Source organism: Lagopus leucura, unplaced genomic scaffold, assembly GCF_019238085.1.
Source record: "Lagopus leucura isolate 7727_CA_CO unplaced genomic scaffold, USGS_WTPT01 Super-Scaffold_100019, whole genome shotgun sequence".
Taxonomy (NCBI): Eukaryota; Metazoa; Chordata; class Aves; order Galliformes; family Phasianidae; genus Lagopus; species Lagopus leucura.
In genome coordinates, this window is record NW_024962273.1 from 10,416,352 (window position 1) to 10,438,350 (window position 21,999).

The 21,999-nt window shown below is 43.0% G+C and overlaps 1 protein-coding gene across 1 annotated transcript in view; it reads right to left on the bottom strand.

The window, feature by feature from the left end:
* SLC15A2 (solute carrier family 15 member 2) overlaps nt 1-12,433 on the bottom strand; it is a 35,670-nt gene extending 23,237 nt beyond the window's left edge. The window contains exons 1-6 of the mRNA XM_042877883.1: nt 12,305-12,433; nt 8,970-9,057; nt 8,209-8,350; nt 6,351-6,443; nt 5,202-5,301; nt 1,246-1,336 (exon numbers count right to left, since the gene is read on the bottom strand). Of these exons, the coding sequence (XP_042733817.1) occupies nt 1,246-1,336; nt 5,202-5,301; nt 6,351-6,443; nt 8,209-8,350; nt 8,970-9,057; nt 12,305-12,433 (643 nt within the window). The remainder of the gene's footprint in view (nt 1-1,245; nt 1,337-5,201; nt 5,302-6,350; nt 6,444-8,208; nt 8,351-8,969; nt 9,058-12,304) is intronic.
* Nucleotides 12,434-21,999: the final 9,566 nt, after the last annotated feature.

Sequence of the window (21,999 nt, forward strand, 5' to 3'; positions counted from 1 at the left end):
CTCTGGGCAATCATGACCAATTGCATAACTGTGTGTGGTGCATAACATTTATTTGCTTATTTTCATAAATTAGCTGAAATCCAACAAAGCTGGCAGCAAGATATTATGGACACACTGAAATGTTAACATACAAAGTGAGCTGGACTCCTCCACCTGAAAACATCTATTCCATGTTTCTGCCAAATGTCTTTGGACTGTACTACTTCTTTTTTCCAAGGAAACCTTTCATACTTAACAGAAATTTTACTATCCCCATCCTCTCCACCTCATTTCCACGTTGCAACCAGTTCACTGTTATGTTGCCTTGGCACAGGTTCTTACATTCCAAGGGAATCAGATTTTCATCTGTGCAGTGATGGCACTGAGCAAAACCCCCTCCCAACATAAGGTTGACCTGGTTAAGGAGAGTATTCGCCTCAACACTTTGGTGATATAAGACAAGCACAACTGCCCACAGCTTTGTGAAATGAACAGCCTGATGAAATGAATACTGCAAATAAAGAAAGCTTCCTGAAGGCCACAGGACAGAATGAAAAAATTACCAGTGTGAATGTTACCTAGTCCTGCCCCCAATCCCTTTGCCTGTGGTCTGCTGCCTTCCCTCTGCGTCTGTGCCTGTATTTATAGCATGCCAGTCCCCTGGTTTCCAGGCGCTACGATACAACGAAAGAAGTGCAGCAGGGACAGAATGTAAAGTAGGTCCTAAGTGGGGCAGAGGCCTGTGCTTTGTTTTCAAGGGTAATTGCTCAGAGCTGCAATCTTCCAAGCAGACCCACGCAGACATGCTTGGGTGCCAGGACTGAGTCCTCCCACAGTCAGCAGTGGCAGGACAGTGTAGGATTCCACATCCATCCCTACTAAACCACTCAGTCCTGATGCCTGCCCAGGGCATCAGATATCAATTCCCATCCACAGGTTACTGCAAGCAAGGCAGGGATCAATACTTCACTAGACACAGAAAGAATTAGATGACAATTCAGATCTTTCCACCTCCCATATTTTAATTCTGCAGTTCGGGCTGGCGTTGAAATACAACTGGGAATACGGTTTTTGTGACTTGCCTGCTGCTAGCACCATAAATCTGTTACGCTGCAATGGCAGGATTAACAAGGCATAAATGCAATACACTGACCAATCCAGAGATAATATAATTTCTGCCATTCAGTTGTCATAAGAACCTAACAATGCACAGCGGAGTAGCCAGAGGGCAGCTAATTTATTGTTTTACTCTAAATCAACACTGACCTCTTAATACAGGCGTTACAAACGTGGAGATCAAACTTCCAGCATTAATGGATAAATAGAAGACGGAAAAAAACTTGCTTCTCTCAGAGGTCTAAAACAAGAGAAGACAGTATCAGTGTCACAGCTAACACAGAGCATCAGGCTTGCAAATTCAGTGCTATCAATTCTCTTGTTAGGAAGACTGGGTAAATGTTGACACGAAGTGCATAAAATGTTAGGCAAACAAACTTGACTTCAGGTGATGGTAAACGCTCACACAAATCATCTTACTTGAGATGCACTGTGGGGCTTTTTGGCACTTCAGAGGAAAAGCCACTGCTTTGAGACTGTTGTGAGATTGGAAGGGGGAGAGCATCTACTTATTCAGGTCCTTTGTCACCTAATTCAATACAGCTTGGCACAGCTCAACAAGATCATCATGTGTTCCCATGTCTGAGCTCTTTTCTCCCCTCCTCTCTTCCCATTAAAAAAAAAAAAAAAAAACACAGAAAAATAAACCTGCATATTTTGAGTTTATACAAGCAAAGATGAGAGAGTGGCAGCAAATGAAAAGAATCCATAAGACAGGAGATTATCAATCTGAGGTCTGTCAACATCAGACTAATAGGGGAAATTAAATCTATCGGGGCATATTCTAGAGCTCGGAATTCAATAGATGGTGCAACACACTGGAGTTCATACAGTTAAAGGATTCTTGCTGACCTTCCTTCCTCCTACATAATTTCCAGTTTGGAAGGAATCAAGAATTTGACGCATATTTTGGTGCTTTTCACGAAAGTAACACGTGAAGGCATTCAGTCAAATGCAGTCCCTCCTTGCGTGCACTGGACACACTCAGAGACACGCACTAACAGTGCTAAACTTCCTCCCTGTGCCTGGGCTGGCAGAGCAGAGAAAGAAGGCTACCTGGCCTACACCACATTCATCTGTACCACCAGCTGTGGGATATCTCAGTTGGTGAAGCTGGCATTTAAAGACAGTCCAAGCCTAGACAGCCAATGTATTTCATCAGTATCTAGGGCTTCACTCCCAGCTGTGACCAGGTTCTACAATGGCAGTGGACAAACTGGACACGGCTCAGTGCATGGCAGCAAACTCCCCAGGGCACCTTGAGCCACATCTCTATGACCTGAGCATGGTTTGAATGTGAAGCTTTAACTCATGTGTGAGGAAGCTCCCCACAGGTGTTGTGGTCGTGTTCCCTTCTGCTCCCTGAGACAACAATATTCACAAGGTTGAAAAACAGGATTAAAAAGTAAAGAACTGCAGATGAGGACAACTTTTAAGGAATCAAGCCTGAGATCTCAAGGTGTACTAAAACTTCCTTATTATACACATTTATAGATTCAAGTGGTGGAAAAAAAATGATCAGAGTAGCAGAAGTGAGTACAAAAATAATAGACAACAGCTTGCAATTTACACTGATTGGAAAAAAAAAATACTTCCCTCCTTCCTTTCCTAATCTTCGGAGCAGACGTACATTAATAACATGATTTGGATTAACTAATTAGAGAAAAGGTACTGTACATGATAATCCTGATCTCCTTGGCAACAGCAAAACAAAGAAACAAAGAGAAAGCTATTTAGTACCTTAAAAACCACACCGCACTGTTTGAAAGCAGCTTTGGTCCTTAATTAATATGCACAGCAGCCTGTGCATTCATGTAACATATTGTAGATATCATTTTATTCAGGCATTTTTAGTCTGGACTGCTAATCCCATAGACAAGGGTACTTGGAAACCTGCAGACAAATCTACTTTCTCTATCTGAGCTCCTGATGAATAAGTCTCCATCACTGTTTGTAGTACTACAGTTCTGAAAGTGGCAGAGCCTAGAATTTACAAAGTACTCTTAAGAAAACCAGGCCAACAGTATGCCTGTGCCTCAAAAGTTAGCTTTATCTCCACAAGGAAACCACAGGATCAATCTACTTATTTACTTTATATGCAGACTACCACATCCCTCATTTCCAGATGGAACAACTAAACCCATGCACTTAAAGGTCCAGCTGAAATTTATTGGTGTCTTGAAAATTGAGGGGGAAATCAAGTTTTTCATCTCATTTGGAATTTTTAAAACTTACTTCACTCTAGCTAGAGTGGAAGATGAAAAACACAGGGAGCCTTCCCAAACAACACTCCAGAGAGAAAAAAAAAAGTTCTGGTTGGCTCTAAATCTTTCATCCCTTACAAAATCAAAACTTCCCATACTGGTTTTGAAGACTTATATTTCCTATCACATACATAAAACCTTTCTTTTTCTTCTTTTGAAGGGAAAAGTCATTTCAAAATGGTAAAATACAAACTTTCTATTCTGAAAAGAATGAATAGAACAGAACGTATTGTCCTTATCAGAAGGCTTTTTACGGTTTCTTTTTCTAAATTAGTTTCCCTTGAAGGCAACACAAGGGAATGCCTGAGCCTTAGCATTTGATAAATTTGTTGGAGAGGTGCAGTCTGACTGCTGGAGAATAGGCACAGGCCCACACCAACAATGAGCAGTTCGGGTTTTTCTCTGTAACCAAGCTGTAATGGTAAGCTCGGGATAATAATAATAATAATATGTGCCTGACTGGGATGCTGAGATTCATTAGCTGAAGTCTATAAAACACTCTGAAGATAAGTGGTACATATTATCATCCTGTAATTAGGTGGTAATTGAAAGATGCTGGATAAATATTATTAATTATTAATATTCATAGAAGTAGCACTTCTGAAAACGCTGCTGTAGCACCTGTTACAATCCTTGTGGGGGAACCATTTGCACTGCAACCTGAGATGCCCACATGCTGGTACACACACACTGCATCCCCAGAGCAGTGTGCTGCACTGCCAGCCAGAGTTGTGGTGACCGCCTCTGATCGCTGCTTCCCCTTCTGCAGCATCCTCTAAAGCACCAGGTCTGACAGGCAGCACAGCACAGGATGCACACACCTCCAGAAGGATCTCGTGCTTCACCAAGGCCAAGTGGCCATCCCTTATCCAGCTCCATCAATGGCTATTCTGATAGGTCTCTACTGGAATGTCCTTATTCAACACCTATTGATGGGGATTTCCATCTTCTAAAGGTCCCAATCTTTCTCAGTAGGTACATTTCTGGATATTTTTTTCTAACATGCAATACTAAATAATTCTTAGTGGATTTAGCCTGCTCATCACAAATCCACTTATTTTCTTCCTCATAGCAGTGGCCTTCTATGACTTCTGATATGCACAGTAATAGCTGAAAGTAGAACATTCTGACCTATTTCACTTCTTCAGGTGCTACCTTATTCTTGATTTAGCCACTGGTTTACATAATGGGAATTTGAGATTGATTCATTACATGACATAAAGGCCAGTGCTAAGTCCTTGTGATGGAGAACAAGGACATGAAGAAACTGCATTACAATTCACAGGATGCAATATTAAAAAGAAACATTTTCCCAACTCTTCAGAACTTTCTATTCTGGCATATCTAGAAAACATTCTGACCACATTGGGCAGAATAGAAGTACCTTCAAAAGGCAAGAATTTTCTACAGTTCTTTTCTCAACAACAATCTAGTTTCTGTTTTGAGGGAAAGTCTCTAAGCAGAGAGGCTTGCAATACAGTTTTCCTTTTTGTTTGCTGTACTGTGTTGCAGTGTGTTATAATCACACTTCTTAAGCTGATTCAGAAAAGGCAGTCTTTCTATGCTATACTATACAGGACCTTCCAACTCCTCCAGCTCAATTAATATTTGGATTATTTGATGCAATTATAACCTGATATCAATAGTGTTCTGTTGTTATTTCCCTTTCCTGAAGCATCTTGATTCTTTCAGGTCTCATGCAAACCATCCTACCTCACATCTTTTCCTAGCAAGTCATTCCTATGTGATTTCCCAGCAAACAGGCTCTAGTACAACAGAATCTAAAAACACCCTCATAAAATACCCAGAACTGCAGAGTTTAGAAAAGAAAATAAATCTTACATGTTCCTCTTCAAACTGGTCCCCACCAAATGCAGAGACACAGGGCTTGATACCTCCCGTTCCAAGGGCGATCAAAAACAGACCAACCATAGACAGGACCCTTCATGCAAGAACAAAAATAACACCATTGCAGAACCCTTCCACTGCTTAGGGGAACATTTTATTGTCACCCAACCATAATTCCTCTAGTATCACTGTCTCTTGCACATTGGCAGTGATGATGAGCCAGCTAACTGCAAACATTTACTTATTTATTTATCCTCATTTCTGCATTCAGCATAAGTCAATTAAAAAAAGTGTTTGTCAGTTTCTTGCTGTTTGGAGGCCCACTAAGTGTACCAGACATCAAAGATCCAAGGGACTATTTTCCATTCATCTGAGAACAAAAGGCTGCAGAAATCAATTGCGAAATGGAAAATTAAAACAAAAAAAAAAAATCCTTTGCATGTAAGACTTCTGGTCTAGGTAAGTGAAGAAATTCTGTTTGAATTAGGCTCTTGGGTGCTTTCCACTTCCCAGCACTCCTCAAAATCCCACTGTTGATCCAAAAGATTATTGATTATTTCTGGGTGGAACAGGAGTGTCAAGACAGGTCAAATCGAGGACAAAAGAAAGCTGCTGTATAAACCAGATGTACTCCTGCCTGCATGCATATACTTTTAGTGCCAGGATCACCTCAGTAAAAACAGCATGGTTGTTTCAGAGATACCAGCTGGAAAACTACTCTGACATTCCTATCAGTTCAAAATCTAGAGGGCAAGAACGGTATTACCCTGCCAGTAACACATCATTCCTCTGTCACACATCAGAAAAATATGTATTTGGGATTTAGTGTTCCCATATACATGAGGGGACCTTGCTGAGCTGTATGGCTACGGCAATGAGAAAATGAGAGAGAAATGAGCTGGTGCGAGCAATCAGATGGAAGAGACCAAACTCCAGTAGCATAATGTAGCAGAGAAGCATGATCAGAAGTCTCTGTGTCAAAAGGCTCAGTCCTGGTGATGGTTCCGAGCTTTTCCTGGTGAACTCACACTCTAGACTTCCCCTCCAAACTGCTGGCCTGATAGGGGTGAAACAAGTGACAGTCCTGGGTAAACCACCTACCACTGCAACCTACAAAAATATTCAGCTTCAGCAGCTACTTACACATGAACTGCCTGGTTGCCTAGGGATGGAATGGCACCGACTGACTTTATCAGATGGCCGACCACATACACAATGGAGAGGTAGATGATTGTCCTGTGAGCAAAGCAAACAGCAGTGACTGAAGGTGCTGAGTGATGCACTATCTGAAAACAGAGTGCGTCTGTGTTTCCTGATATGAAAGGTCTATTTGGCAGATGCACAAGGAATAGTTTTGTCCATATCCCCAGTACTGCAGACAGCTATAACTTTTACGTCAACATTTAGCACACTGGAAAAAGGAGATAGGCAAATGGATTGAGATTAGGGAAGCATAGACACTACTTTCTTTGGGGAGATTGCTGGGCAGAATAAGCTAAATGTTCCACACTGCAAATAGAAGAGTGCTCTTCAGGTCCAACTCAGTTTCCAGACTACTAATAACTGGCAGTTTGTAGCACGCACTTAACTGTGCTGGAAGGAATCTGTAGGGACTGCTGCTCGCTTTCAACCCACCTGATTACTACATCCAAATTAGGAGTGTGGTTTTCCTGTTACAAGACTGAATTGAATCTCAAGCACCTCTGGAGGACTGAGCTCATCTATCTGCTTCCCACATCTTGGCGAGTGTGAGCAGGAAATCTGACCAGGAGGGTCAGGCTTTTAAGTGCATTATATTGCTTCATCATCTTAAAGATTAAGATACATTTATGTATTTATGTGCAGACAAAACACTCACAGTAAAAATGGAAGAACTTGTTAGGAAAGAGATACTAGAAGAAGCCCTGTGATCTCCTCTAATCTGTTATCCTGTCCTTACTATTGGTTTAGCTATGGCAGCAAAAGCCACCATTTATAAAGACTAGGGGATTATTCCAAGAAAAATCTCTTGCCTAATGCACAAAAGTTTGCATAATGGTTTATTTTTTCACAACATCGCACTGCAAGATAGATATCCTCAAATAGCATTGAGTATTCTCAGGCAACTTCAAATAATGAAGTTAAAAAACAAACCAACTTTGTGTGCGTAGGTTTTTTCATTCAATAGGACAAGAAAATGACTAAGTTAAAGCACAAATTAAAAAAGGAATATTGATATCTCTTTAAGAGCTTTCTGCTACAAAGGCATATTGCAGCAGTTTTTTTCCATGTAGAGACTCACACTGCCAGATGTGCTTAGACCTATAGGGAAGGGTTCAGCTGCACTTCATCACTAACAGCAAGACACCTCAGGCAGTTAGCAGAAAGTGCCAAGGAAAGAATGTCCTGTGTACAGCTGCTCACCACCACTCTGGGACAGATGGTGGCCCTGCCCTGCAAATTATCAGCCTAAGGGATGACTCCCTCATTTTCTCAGGGAGATGTTAGCTGGTTTTATACTAAGGGAGATGATCTGACTGAACCCAGGTTACTCTGGGATAAAAATAGGTGTGTTCATGCATTCCCTATGCTGAGAAAGCATGTGAAGGTACAGTTAGTGACATTTCACCTGAAATTACTATATTCAGAGGATGATACTGCTTCCTTACCATCTTTGAATCCATCTCAGTGACCGAACTTGGCAAGCTGAGGGTTAACCACCCTATATCTTAGTTTTCTCAAGGTGCATGTGGAAGGAGGGTAGAGGAGCATTGTGCTCTGTGATTTAATTTATTGATTTGGATTGCATTGCCTATTGGCCATTGTGTGAAAGAGGAGCACATAACAGCATGAGTGAACACATTAGTTGTTCATCCATTTACAGAGAAAAGCCTGACCTTCACAAGTGTTTCTTTGCTGCATCCTGAGCTAGCTCAAAATCAGGAGCACAGGCAGCACTGAACCTCGTGCAGGCTGTGCAGTGTGGACAGATCCTGTCTGAATTAGAGAAGCATCTACTTACTTGTATTTCCCCAACCACGAGTCTGCCATGATAGCTCCAATGACAGGTGTGAAATAACAGAGAGCAGAAAAGGCATGGTACACAGCAGTGGACAGATTCTCATCCCAGTGGAAGAAGCTTATGAAATACAGCGTCAGGACAGCTAAAAGGAAGCAAGCAAAACACATCAGATAATTGACGCGCTTCTCTGTGTGTAAACAGGAAGCTATATCACAGTGACAAGGAAAACAGGGATTTGCATACCAACTATGAGCGCTGCTGTGGAAAAATCTGTGCTTACAGATCTATTCCTCATAATCCCTGACACAGGAAAAGCTCAAATGAGGTATGTGAGTATCAGGCTTCCCTTGTTCATAAACATTTATGTTTAGCTGGAAAATATATTTCCTAGTTTATCACACCTGAGCCTGTAGTTCTGTTTATGCATAATTTCTATTTGCAGATTAGGTGCCTGTATGATTCAATTCTCAGACACAGAGAATGCACACAACTGAAAGATATCACACACTGGAAAACGAGGTTTGAGACTGAGAATGATACAAAAATTTAGATTGGAAGCGACGTTGGAGGTCTCTAGTCCCGATTCCTGTTTAAAACAGGTCTAGCTTCAGCATCAGAGTGTGTTGTTCATGCCTAATATCCCAAAATACCAATTTACTTTTGAAAGACAATTGAGACCACATACAGCAGAACTCTGGAACACCAGGCCATCATGTACAGAAACACAAGGATGGGAAATTCTCTTCCCATGGGCCACGTACCTCTCATGCCATAATAGGAGAAGCGCTCGCAGAACTCGTTCACCACAATGAAGGCAATGCTCAGGGGATAGTTGGAACCACAGAGTTTCTAAAGGAAACAGAGCAGAACATATCAACTTAGTGACAGCTTTCACCCCTGCAACACATCCACACAGCACCTGGACAGCAGAGAGGAATCCAGTCTGAAACCCAGGTGTTCATAACTGCCTGGCTAGCCTGCAGGTTGAACTCAAGAAAGTGAGGAAACCTCACACCAATCCTTATTTTGGTTAGGGTTCCCTATGAATACACGTGGCAGACCCAGTAAGGAACAGTACAGGGACTCCAGCACTGCCAGCAGCCAACACCCGCCCTGCCCACAGCTCTAGAAACTCCTTTGGAAAGATCCTACTGCCTCTCTGCTGCAACAGAGATGCAGTAGATAACATCCCGCTGAGATGCAAAAAACACCTTCAGATGCATTTTTATCTACACTTCACACAGAGCTACTGCTCTCCCCTGAAACTGCTGCCTTCCCCAACACCTAGAACATTGCTCCTTCCTCAGTGTCAATTGCCCTCAATCTCTGCACCTCAGTTACACCATCTTCACCACTGCATTCACTGCAGCAGAGCATCAGCCACAGCAGCTATTTTATATTCCAAGAATGCTGGCAGAGCTATGGATAATTCAATTTATTAAACAAAAATCAAACAAAAGAGCTATGCGCTTCTCAAACCTATCTGAGCCTGGCTACTTTTTTTATTGACATCAACTTCACTCCAGCTACAATCTGCAGTTTCCAAGTGAAGTACAAGGAATCTGAACAGCCAGGTCTTACATGACCTTGTGCAAGCCCCCGTCCCTCTGCTGCCCACAGCGGTCCCAGCTAAACAGCTGGGAGATCCTGGAAGCTGCTTATCTCCACTGCCTCCCACGAGGGACAGCAAGATTTCACAGCTCTGCCAATTAGTGGGAAAGACCGGCTGGGCATACATGGGGTGAGGGATGGGGGTGTAAGACTGTCATCTGCATTCACGTCTGAGGTTTTAAACAGCCATGGCATGGACCAGTGGAGTGAGATGAACTCTTCGTATGCATTTCTGTACCTCGTGTCAGAAATAATGAATTCCTGTATTACTTCTCAGAGTCTCAAATGCAAATACAGATAAGAAGATAGATGTGTTTATTGAGGTTTATTCCACCACGAGACTTAAGTTTATTCAGATTCCCAAAGCAATGCCTCCTAGGTTAGATGACTAGCTAATCATGCTGTCTTGCTCAAGATTGTACAAGGACCACAGAAGAGAATAAACTGTTAGCTAAATAAAATAAAAACAAAAACAATAACAACACCGTGACTAAACCCATTTCCACTACCTAACCCAGCATCTGTGATATTTTTGTGATTTTTGAAATATTTTCCTCTCACTATTTATGGAATGCCTTATTATTAAGAAACCCTTGGATCCTTGGGCTTACTAGGATAAATATGTAATCACCCATTACATTTACAGTTTGTGCTGAAGCTGTTGTGCTCAGCAGATGGCTACCAAGACTGAGTGGGCTCCCTTGGAAATTGCACTGAGAGCTCCCGCTTTTAGACCAGCCTGAAAAATGGCAGCATATATAAGCTGCAAATGCACAAATGCAGAATACTCTCCTCTAACAAGTTCTTAATAACATAGAGGAAAAGCGATAAGGAGGAAATAATGCTTCCTCTGGTTACTTTGTGGCATTTTTTGAACTGGGAAATAAAATGACACAACAGGGATATTTTTCTTTCACTCTTTCCCAGACCTCACTATCAATACTTTGATATTTAATAGCAGTTGATGCAGATACAGAGTGGGACTCCACAAAGCCAAGGCAGCCAGTGTTGAGAACACTGCTGCCTGAACTCACCGCACAGTGCACAAGCCCTGCAGGATCTATCTGCATCAGTGGGAGGTACCACATGCCACGCTATGACCTGGAGTGACAGAAACTCGGGCAGCAACCCATTCTCAGCTATTCCTGCTCTGGGTTGGGCACCTCCAACAGATGAGTGGACATAAGCAGAAAAAAGAGAGCAGGAGGAGGGACTCGACAGCTAAACCTGCCCCAGTGCCTGAGCCAGCACCTTAAGTAACTGCTTACAAAAGCTGAGCAAGGGACTAACAAGCAAGGACAATTTCATCTGGCCTGCACGCCGTGAGACGGCATCAGCGCACACAGAAACACTCAGGTGCTCCCTCTGCTTTATCACTGACCTGCATGGGGCCTGCCTGGACATTCAAAAGTGGGCAGCCTTCATTCATGGGAAGAGCCAGTTGCAGTATGCTCACTTTTGCAGAGGAGGACCTTGCTCAGCAGAAAGCCCCAGCTAAAGCAAAGAGGCTAAGCCTGGATTCACGAGCACACAGCTACACTGCTGTGCTTAGCTAACCACTGTAAGCCTGGGATGTGCAGGATTATGGAGCTCTTAGAAATACTGTGGAAGTTGACAGCCTGTCTTCAAGAAGAAAAAAAGAAAAAAAAGAGGTCATTTAAAGTGCCAGTGGCAGAGATGTTTGCTTGCACTTCTCCCTCTTGCTGATTAGCTGCAAAATAGGACTAAGATTTCAGAGGAGCTCTGAATACCCAATAGTTAATGCCTGCACAGTACTTAAAACAGTGAGCTTAATATCTGGCTTGCTAATGACATCACCGGCTGCAAGAGCAGTTATTACCATACTGTCCTGCGAATCAAAGCAGGTGCAAAACAAGCTTCTTTCTCACCAAAACCAATGTAGTGTACAGTATCTTAGTGTCAAGCCCTCAGCTGAAACAAGCCTGAAAACCTACACAAACATGAGCGCTGCAAGGTACAAAAACATTGAATCTGGCTTAACTCACAGCCACTGATGTAAAGCTGAGGCTCTGGCACGCGTGTCAGTGGCCTGTCCAAAGTCCCATCCCTCCTTCTGCTTAGCAGCACCTGGAGACCTGTCTCCATGGTCCCATCAAAGGAAGCAAATGCACAACCCAGCTCCCTCCTACCCAAGCATGACAGCCCCTTGCACTTCACAGAAGGAAGTCCTTTCTCAGAAGGAAAGGAGCATTCAAGAAAAAGGCAGCAATGAAAACCCTTACTCTTTTATTTTTCTCCAAGGATGCAAACAGTTCATTTTTTCACTTTAAGCTGCCCTTTCTTAACTTAATCAGGTTAGCGCAGGGATTTTTGCATGGAGTTGTTAAAGCTTATTTCAACCCTCTGCAAGAAAGGGTGTTTGTCTCTAGCCATAGCACAAAAGAGGAAAGAACAGAGAGATCTTGCAATGTTTAGAGCAAGCTGAGCAGAAAGGAAAGAAAACAAAATCAGCTGTAACACTCACCGGAGACTTTTTCTGAACAGGGAAATCTTTGGGGGGATCATCTCCTGCAGAAATAAAAGTGAACAAACTTTCCTTGGATTCGTTTCTCTGAAAAGTGTTCATCTCCCCTCTCGCCCCGTCTCCCACCATGCTCTGTGGCCGTGGTGAGTTGACTGGGAAGATTTCCAACCTCAGGCATGAAGTTTGATTCAGTTTGAGTTAACCCTAATTGAGCACATTTCTGCAGCCAAGGCAGAAAGGGGAGGGAGGTGCCATGAAGAAGGACAACAGCAGAACTCAGCAAGAGCTGGGGAGTGCAGCCTAAGCCTTCTGCAGGTTGGGGCTGTGAGCACTTTGTGGCACGGACCTCCTGTTTGCTTGGCATGCTCCCAGCTATCGCACATGCATCAGCCTAGCACAGCCCTGTATGCTGCACAGATGTGAGCTGAATAAAAATCCAGGGACCCAGAAACCTCTAGAACCTGCTGATTTAGGACCAAAGCATCATAGCATCAGTCCTTCCTCCACTGTGCTAATGTCAGGTTTATTCTGCAGGGGTCCCAGTCCACTGAAAAACCACGTATTACCCCAAGTCATAATCACTGAAACTCATCACACGAAACCCTTAGACACTGGATGTCATGGTATTAAGTAATTTCTTTGCTGTCCAAGGACCAGAGTACATTTCCATACCAATTCCCTGGAACATCCTTGACTTTCCCTATGGGGCAACTTAATTCTGAGGGCACAGACAGCACCCAGAAGCCTCAAATCCCCTGTAATGTCTCCTTATATCCAAAAGGCCACCTCTGGGATGCCTATGATGCAAACAATTTCTATGCTAGATACGGAGCCTCTGGTTCCCAGTAGGCACCCTGGTGTCCCTCCTTCTGCCCTTCCCATGGGAATCCAGGGAGCTCCTTATCAGTATTCCCTGGTGATGGTTGCAATTAGAGCAAAATTCACAGCCTTCCCATTAACCATCCTCAGTGGCTGCAGCTCTGTGGTATTTTGCGTGCAGTTCAAGGTTTTTTCTTCCCCTTCCATTTGGCTTCTTTAAAAGGCAAATGTTCAAAGAATTTTCCCCAATATTCGTTCAATTTTTTTGCGAGAAAAATCACAGATCATACCTAGGATCTGCAGTTGGTACAAGAGTCTCATAAACTGATCCCTAGCTCCAGCACCAAGTTGCTGCTAGTGATTGTTACAAAGGAGCCAGATTTGCAGTTGACAAAGTAGGAAAGAGGCATCTGCTCACACCACAGATCCTTAGTTTGCCTTCAGTTCTTGCTAACAAGACATGGAGAACATCTTTGTTAGGCCTGTTTCACAGGCAAGAATGACTTTAAAGTATATTCAAGGCTAAGAGTAACACAAAAAACAGACAGTGTGCAAGTTGGTCCTGCCTCCTGCACACCAAGCCAGCACATACTCGAGTCCTGTGAATCTGTTGCCACATTGAAAGCAGCAGAAATATTTCCAAGCCAGATGTCAGTCTCTCTTACTTGCCAAAACAACTGCAGCCAAGCCCCAGTAGGAGCCTGCTGTGTGAGCAGGGCAAACACAGCAAATTTTATTAAGGATTACACAAAAGCAAGACAGGAGAGGTTTCAGCATCCCTTGGGTGCAGGGCTCCCATGCTGATGCAACGAGATGCTTTAATATTACCTGTAGCATCTGCTGCTATGCTTCCCTTGTGTGTACATAGCCCTGTGCTTTGCACCGGAGAAATGATTTTTCTAATACTAGAATGAAAAAAATGTATCAGTCAGTGGAATTAACACGCTGCTTGTCAAATACAGCACAGAGATGTTTAGGCCATTATCTTTTGGAAGGTTTTCCCAGACAGAAAGGGAATAAAAAAAGAATAAAAGCATCCGGTAATAAATGGTAAGTCACAGCAAACAGTGAGAATGAGTTAAGGAGAATATATCTGCAAGCAACTCAGATACAAGTTAAATAAAACTTGATAGGAGACCTGTGTGGCTGGGATGAGAATTGGGAAGGAATTGTACCACAAATGGAAATAAGGTGACACTTCTGAAGATGAGTATAAACAAACAGATCAAGTATGGAGCAATAGAGGCTGAAAAGCTACAGCACAAAATGAATTATAGCTAGCAGGGGACACAAAAGGCAATAAGAAAAGGTGTTAGAAAAGCTGTAAATATTGGAGAAAGAGGAAGGAAAATGAAAGTCTTATTGAAACTAGAAAACGAGCAAACAAAGGCTGATCGAGAGAAGCCAGAGTAGTTGTGTTCTTTTTGTATGTCCTCACTAAAAGAAAAAAAAAGCCACAATATACAATATTTGGATCCTTCAGTTTTGCTCAAATCATTACAGACTGATCAAGTTCTCTTTCAAGCAGTGGATGCGATTTTTGAACCAACTTCCTTGTAAGGAACAGAGGTAGGACAAGCTTCACCACTGTCTTCAAAAAGGCAGGTGAGGCTTCATATAAAATATCCATCCAGTGGACAACAGGGAAATTCCTCTCAGGGTAGCTCACAATGCTTCTCCAACAAACCAGGAAGGTAGGAAACATGCAGGTTCCCAACTTCTCCACAAACAAAGAGAACATCGGCACAGCCAGCAGGCTGCTTGCATTTATGCCCAGAACTGGGATGGAGAATAGGGCATGAATTCAAAATTTCTATGTGGGAGAAACCATCTTGTGGCTCTGGAATTATTAAGATGAAATTCAGGAAAGACTGCCAAATGCTACCCCAAGGGAAAAAGGCACAGAGATCAACTATTCTCCACTTTCATCATCAGTAAGATGAGAAAAATAACTGACTTCAGTAGAGAAGATCTGGGGCCTCTTTTGGCCAAATTTCCCTTCTGCAAGGATGTGGGAGCACTGGCAGAAAAGTGGTGCAGCTGAGGCTGCAGAGTTCAGGCAATCCTTGATGTCTGATATTTAAGAACATATTAGGGACTCGCTCAATATGTCAGGTCCTGTCCCAAAGCAGGCAGACAGATCTGATAGACTCTGAAGTTTGCTCTTCTGAATTTCCATGAAAAGCCTCTTTTAAACAACTTCAGCTGGTAAGCATGAAAGCAAGTACTGCCTTCTGTAAGATTTTCTTTTTTTCTCCGTTGTCATTCTTGCAAGTGGACAACCTGTAAGATGACCCATGCTTAAATGTAATGCTCAGCTATCAGATGCCTTGCATAGCTGTAAGTTTCCATGAATACATTATTTTACAACTTTCAGTTCATCATTTAAATTTTTCAGATCCCTAAATCCACAGGAGGACAATCTGCATTTTTCTTTTGCATTTTCAATTCTTAGATTCTCACTGCTTTATGCTGCAGTGCTGTACACATTAATCTGTTCATACTCAACTGATCCATTCATTTATACCTGCATTCATCTTGCTGTTCAATTCCTTGATTTTCAGCTCAGCCACACTGGTCTCTTTCTAACAAGTCTTATTTTGAATTCACACACACTGGTCATACTTTTATAGTATTCTCACCATATCTGTGTTTCTCTCCTCTTTCTTTTCCTAAGAAAAAGTTACGAGCATGCCAGGAACACTTCAAGCCCTGGTCTATCTTCAGATGGACAAGATAACCTCTCCAGACCACTTCTGGCTTCCTTTCTCCAATTCTTCCATTATAGAAAAGATCATAGCTTAACTTTTTTTAGATAGACCAAGACTGGCTCCCAATCACCCCAGACTCATCCTAAAGTATTTAAAAAAAAAAACAAAAAAAAAAAAAACAAAAAAAAACACAAATGTATCAGTCAATCAACGAAAAAAAAGATGCCAGAGGTCTTTAGTCCTGCCTCCTTGTTCTACTAGCCTGTTCACTAGCCCTTATAGACTCAAACCTATAAAGGTATGTCAACCAACAACACTATCAAATACCTAGCTTGTCTTTAAGTGCCTTTTATCTGGTCACTAGTCAGCCTAAACACGTCAGAGAAACTTCTCATCCTTCCTGGTGTCTTTTAGCCTTCAGTTTAGCAAAAGGAATTTTAAGAAATTCTCTCACCAGCTTGGGCTTCCTTCACAGTTTGCAGCTCACTGTCTTCTGCCATTTCTTCTGCTTTGGGTGCACCAGATGAAGGCAGCTATGCCGTGCTTGAAGATGAACCTTGTCGAGCAGTCCTGGCTCTCTCTCACCCTGTTAATGCTTCACTTCACAGCAGCAGTCCTTTGGTCACCAATAAAATAGTTAAACTTTCATTTATTTTCAATCCCGAAGCCAAACAGAAGTCATTTCTGCTCATTCCAAAACATCACAAGGAATCCACCTTTGTACTTGAGTACAGCCTCTTACTGAGGCTGCATGGCATCCTTTGTGGATGTTCACAAGAAATCACATTGTGCTGCAGCTACATATCTTTCAATAACAGAAATTCTACTAGACAAAAACAGGGACTGGGCCTGTGATGAGACAGGACCTATAGCTGGCAATAAAACCAGACAGATTTGTGAGTCTGTACACCAGCTACAGAACTGGCCTGAACTCTGCACATCTGTTAGCAGTTAACACTGTGAGAAGACACGAGGTTTCATGAGATACTGGCTTCAGTTACTGGTTCCTCACGTGTCATATGGGAATGGGGAATGCAGACATAACATGGATGTGCTGCTCTCCCAACTTCACCTTAGAGCCATGAGACGACTGGAGGACCCAGGTTCTTTTCTGGCTTGTGTCTGTTGTTTACCCCTTTCTACGTTCCCCCTATAATGTCCCCTGAACTGCTGTGACGTCCTTTCAGAAAGGCTCTAAGGCATTTTCCTATCAGGAAAAGCCTTGGATGTATTCTGCAGGTAAATGTCACTGTGAGCCACTGCTCTAACCTTTCCAATCTTGCAATTCTGTAACTTTACAGCTACCAAAGAGCAGGCTTTTCACACAAGATACATAAAAGTACATGTAGATGGTAAGAAGGATTTAAATCCAGAGTGTGAGATGCGTGGCCAAAATCTAGGGAGCATTAGTCAAATGATGAGTAGATGTACACAGTACAGCAAAGACAGCAGCATTAAACTCTGGGCAAGCACTGAGAAAAACAGGCAGAAAGGAGGAATGAGCACTATAGGCCACACAATGAAATAGAGATGAAAAGACAGAAAGAGAACAGTAAAAATCTTGGAAATGCTTGTGGCTTCTGTTACAAGATTGGTGGGAGGGGAAACACATCAGGAAAGGGCTTTCCCTTTTAAAGGACTTCTAAAGAGACTGTTATAGCATGTAAAAATCAGGATATTTCTCTTCATTTACAGGGAATATTCAAGCAAAACACAGAAATGAAGAAAATCCAGAGCAAAGTACAACCATAAATTTAAATTCATTTCTAGGCTCTCAGGATGGAAGCATCACAAAATTGCTGCAAAAATTGGAAGCTGGCTCCAGAACAAGACTTGTGGTCTTTTGGAACAGAGCGCTGATTAGTAGTAAGTGCCAAGGAAGGATATACTTTACACAGAAAACCAGGAATAATTTAACTATTCAAGTTGTCAGTACGGAGAGAGCCTAAGTGACCTCCTGAATTCCTTTCCAACCATTTCCCCCTTGCAATTCCAAGTTGTATTTGACACCATGATGTAAGGCACCGTGCCCTGACTCCCAGCTGACCAGTAGCATTGATTTCTGGAGGTTCAAACAGAGGAAATGGACACTGAGGTGCCCCAGCCAGTGTGGACCCATGGGCACACATCCAATCCCTGGGACATTTGTACATTTGTATTCTCTGTCCTTCCTGCTTGGCCTTCATCTCCCTCTTTAGCTATTTAAAGCATTTTAAGAATGCAGCTCATGTCTTAGAGGCAGTCCCTTATTAAAACAATACCTAGTTTTATTGTTCACATAGGTATGTAAAGTCTGGGAAAAAAGAAATCAAGAAAAGGAGCACCAAGATAAGCATTAAAGGGAACATGAGCTCACCTTCTAACATCCTACTCAGTGCTGTTTGACTTGTGAGAATACTGAATTCTGAATGGCTTTCCTAATGCCCCTAATAATGCCCCTAATGCTAGGCTCTCACATACCCACTACCACAGCTGACTAGCTCTGGCGTAACTCCAGCTCTTTGATTAAAACCTGGCACTAGAAGAATCCATAGGTTTACCCAGTCCACTTGCCTGAGGCTGGATCATCCATCCCCTTCATGAAGTGAGAAGCTGGGAGGTCACTGCAGCTGGAAGAAAGATGGATGTGGCGTGGCAGAGCTTTGGAAAAGCACTTGGTGGCTGTTTGGTGAACATTTTCTCCCTGGTGGTAGTGGTAGCAGGTTCTTACTGCTGTAGGTCTCAGGGCATTTCACTGAGCAGATGTCACTATTTCCTCTTCAGAGATCAGCAAAGGAGGGGAAAAAAAATGTCCTGACGAAGGCAGACTCTGCTGAAAATTCACGTGTGCCAGATCAGCAGCCTATCCATCAAGCTGCCCTGCCTTTAGTATTATCACAGCAAAGACTGAAAAACAATTGCACACAGCATCTCAGCCATCTGTAGTCTGTTCCAGCCTCTGGGACAGATACTGCCTTGGGAACAGCCCTTTTCACACTGACCTGGTGGTCTCATACCATCTTCTATCCCATTCTGTGCAAACAGCTGCTTTCACTCTTGTTTCTCCTTCAGCAAGAGGCAGCCAGCAGCAAGAAATGCAGGAATCCTGTAACTCCTCCATCCCTCGCAGCCATTTCTCAGAGATGCCCAGCTCTGGGGTCTGCTGGACAGCAAAGGAGGGTTCACAGCTCCTGGATGTGGCAGCAGGACGCTGGGATTCACTTCTGATTCTGCTACGCATCAGTCACCTTGAGCTAGCCTTAGCTCCACTGGCCATAAAATGAGAAACAAGCAGAACTAATCTCCCATACGTATGGAGGGAACACTTTCAATCATTAATCTGGCCATACAACTAGGAGAATCTCAGGGCAGGCTCTAATTATAGTTTTTCCAGTTCTGTTTTTCACGCATCAGCAATAAACAGCCTGATTATTTCCATTCCTTGCAAGCTTCTTTGTGTCAGGACACATAATACACTGCACAATTTCAAATCTTTGCCATCACAGAGAGGTTACTCTCACCATTTCTCAGCAACAGCAGATTTTTTTTACTAGAGCTTAAGTTAGATTGCTGTTGCATAATCAGTGTTTCATTAGGGCAAGCTGCCAGGTCAGGGAACATGTAAATCCCTAAAATATCTCTGTCCTGATAGAAATCCCGATCTAATCCAGAGAGATCCCAGCTCTGCATCAGTGGCCACTCCCAGATGCGAGTGCAGATAGACATGTTACAACCTTCTGCATTCCTGGGACTGTCATTGCTGTGAGACTTTAATAAGATCCTCCTGGACCAGCTCCCACTTTTGCTACACCCAGGGCCAGGCAGATCAGGGGCTCATCCAAGATCTATTAACTCTGGTTCCCTACACTTTCATAGTGAGCTTGTGGTGACATCCATTCTTTTCTGCCTCCCCGTGCGGGGATCGCTTTGTCACATGGGGAGAGCCAGCAGCTCCAGCAGGAAGAGTAGCTGTGTGGGTTTTCCCTGTATCAAAATCCCAAGGGGGAAAGGCATAAAATTAGAGACTTTTCCTCCTTTAAAAAAAAAATTAATAAATAAAAAATTGGTCTGAACATACAGTCTGAACTGACAGTCTGTAGCACAATTTATTTTGTCCTGACTATGCTGTGCCCAGGGAGGTCTGCTCTCCACTGGCATTTAGGGCAAATCCCCTCGGATTGCAGAGGAGAAAGGTTATACTCACATAAAAGGAGGAGTTCATAAGTTCCCCTTTCTTACACAAACAGCACCCCTGAACAAAGACGCGCTTTTCTCATGGGCAACTGCAGAGCAGAGCTGCAGGGAAGCAGCCAGAAGCACATCCCACCAGCAGGCAGTGGCACATGGTATTTCTCCTGCACCCACAGCCTACATGCTGCAAGCCATTAGAGCTATGCAACTGCAGGCTCAGCACAAGTCCTGCTCCAGCAGCAGGAGATCTGATGAATCTATTTAAGGACACTTTCACTCGCCAGGCTACTACGGTCATCTTCAGGCCCCTTTGCTTTACCAACCTGTTTCTCAGCAGTTCCTCATGCACTGTAAGGATACAAGCCCTCCACAAATTTCCTTTATCTTCCTGTGGTGTACTTGTTAGATACTGATTGGTCCTTCTTTACTTTTATTACTCACCAGCAGCCATTCACACCTGCGTTAGAGTGGAGCAAAATGCCCACACCTGGCAGCCCCAACTGACAATATGGGTTTCCACCACCTCTCACACCTGTGCTGTTCAGTATTCAGCTTTAGGTCTATCCAAGAGCTTCTGCAAAGTCTTCACTAAACAGAAGGGACCACACTGGTATTCAGTGACAGAGAAATCCATTAGTGCCAACATTTGTTAGCTATAATAAAGCCGTGATGAAAAAAGCAGTCACCTTTTATGTGGCCTTTGGCTACATCTAGGATACAAGAGAAGATCTGGCAGTGCCAGTCCTATGAGATGCAGAGGGCCGCTCAGGAGGTTTGTAGTCAGTTGACTTCAAAGAACCTCAGAGTGCTCAGCAACCCACAAGAGGAGCTTTGTTTATAAAAACAATCGTTCTCAGAAGCAAAGTGTACACAGCACTTTTTCTCCATCTCTCATGCAGTTTTACCTCCAACAATCAATCACAAAATAGACTCAACACAGAATGCCTTGGCATATTTCTTTGTCGCATAAACTCAGATTCATATTCATTCTCTCCAAGATAAAGACATCTAGAAGTAATTTGAGGCAATAAAAGCAATTTTCAGCATTACTGACACTTCCCATTGTTAACAAACGGATGATCTAATAACGGTGAAGCCAGAGGAATAATTCTGCTCTTATACTAGATCTGATTGACTAGACATGACAGATGGTGCTTTTATTACTTTCTGTCTTCGTGCCATTCTAAGAGAGGTCTCATCTAATGCAGCCCAGGCTGTGTTTTGAGTCTTAACCTCACAGATAAGCAAACCCTGTTTCATCAGGTTAATGGATCCTTACTAGATTCAGGAAGGCAATTTTCCTAAAAGTTATTCTAATCAAGTACTCAGAGCCCAAATTGTGCTAGCTGAATGACTGCCAGCAACAGTTAAAGCTTTCAACTAAAGACTAGATTTATTTTCAAAGATGGAAAACAAGTTATTATTATTATTACAGAACCAATTCTATCCTGCATTCAGCGACTTCTCAAACACTGGCTTTTACTGCAATTAGATAATTAAAGATAAAAGTAAAGTTAATACAACTTCCCTCTCAGTTGTTTTATTCAATAGTAGACAGGAAAGGAAAATTATGGAGATAAACGGCCTGCTGTCTATTGATACCCACTCAATTAACTGCCCCTAAGGTAACAGCAGCTGACCCTAATCAGCACAGACTCCTTCAAAGAGACTCTAAGCTGTCTTCCTCCATCAGCCTCCAACCTGAAGGCTGTCAGCCTAAGTGTCTTAGCCAACAGGATAAGGGTGGCTACGATCACGCACCTCTAAAAGAAAAGCTGTAAAGAAAAACTCATACCTTGAGGGTGTCCCCTGCAATTCCCATCAGCCAGCATGGCCTCTAGTTCCATGAGCACAGTTTGGTGCTAGAGCTGCCCTGTTGCACAGTGACAGCTCACACAGAGACAGGTCATAGTGCCCTGCTTTCTTGGCTCTTGGTTGTTTCAGGCAGAAACCCTGCTAGGTGTGGGGCTGTGCAGTCCGCCTGAGGGAGCAGAT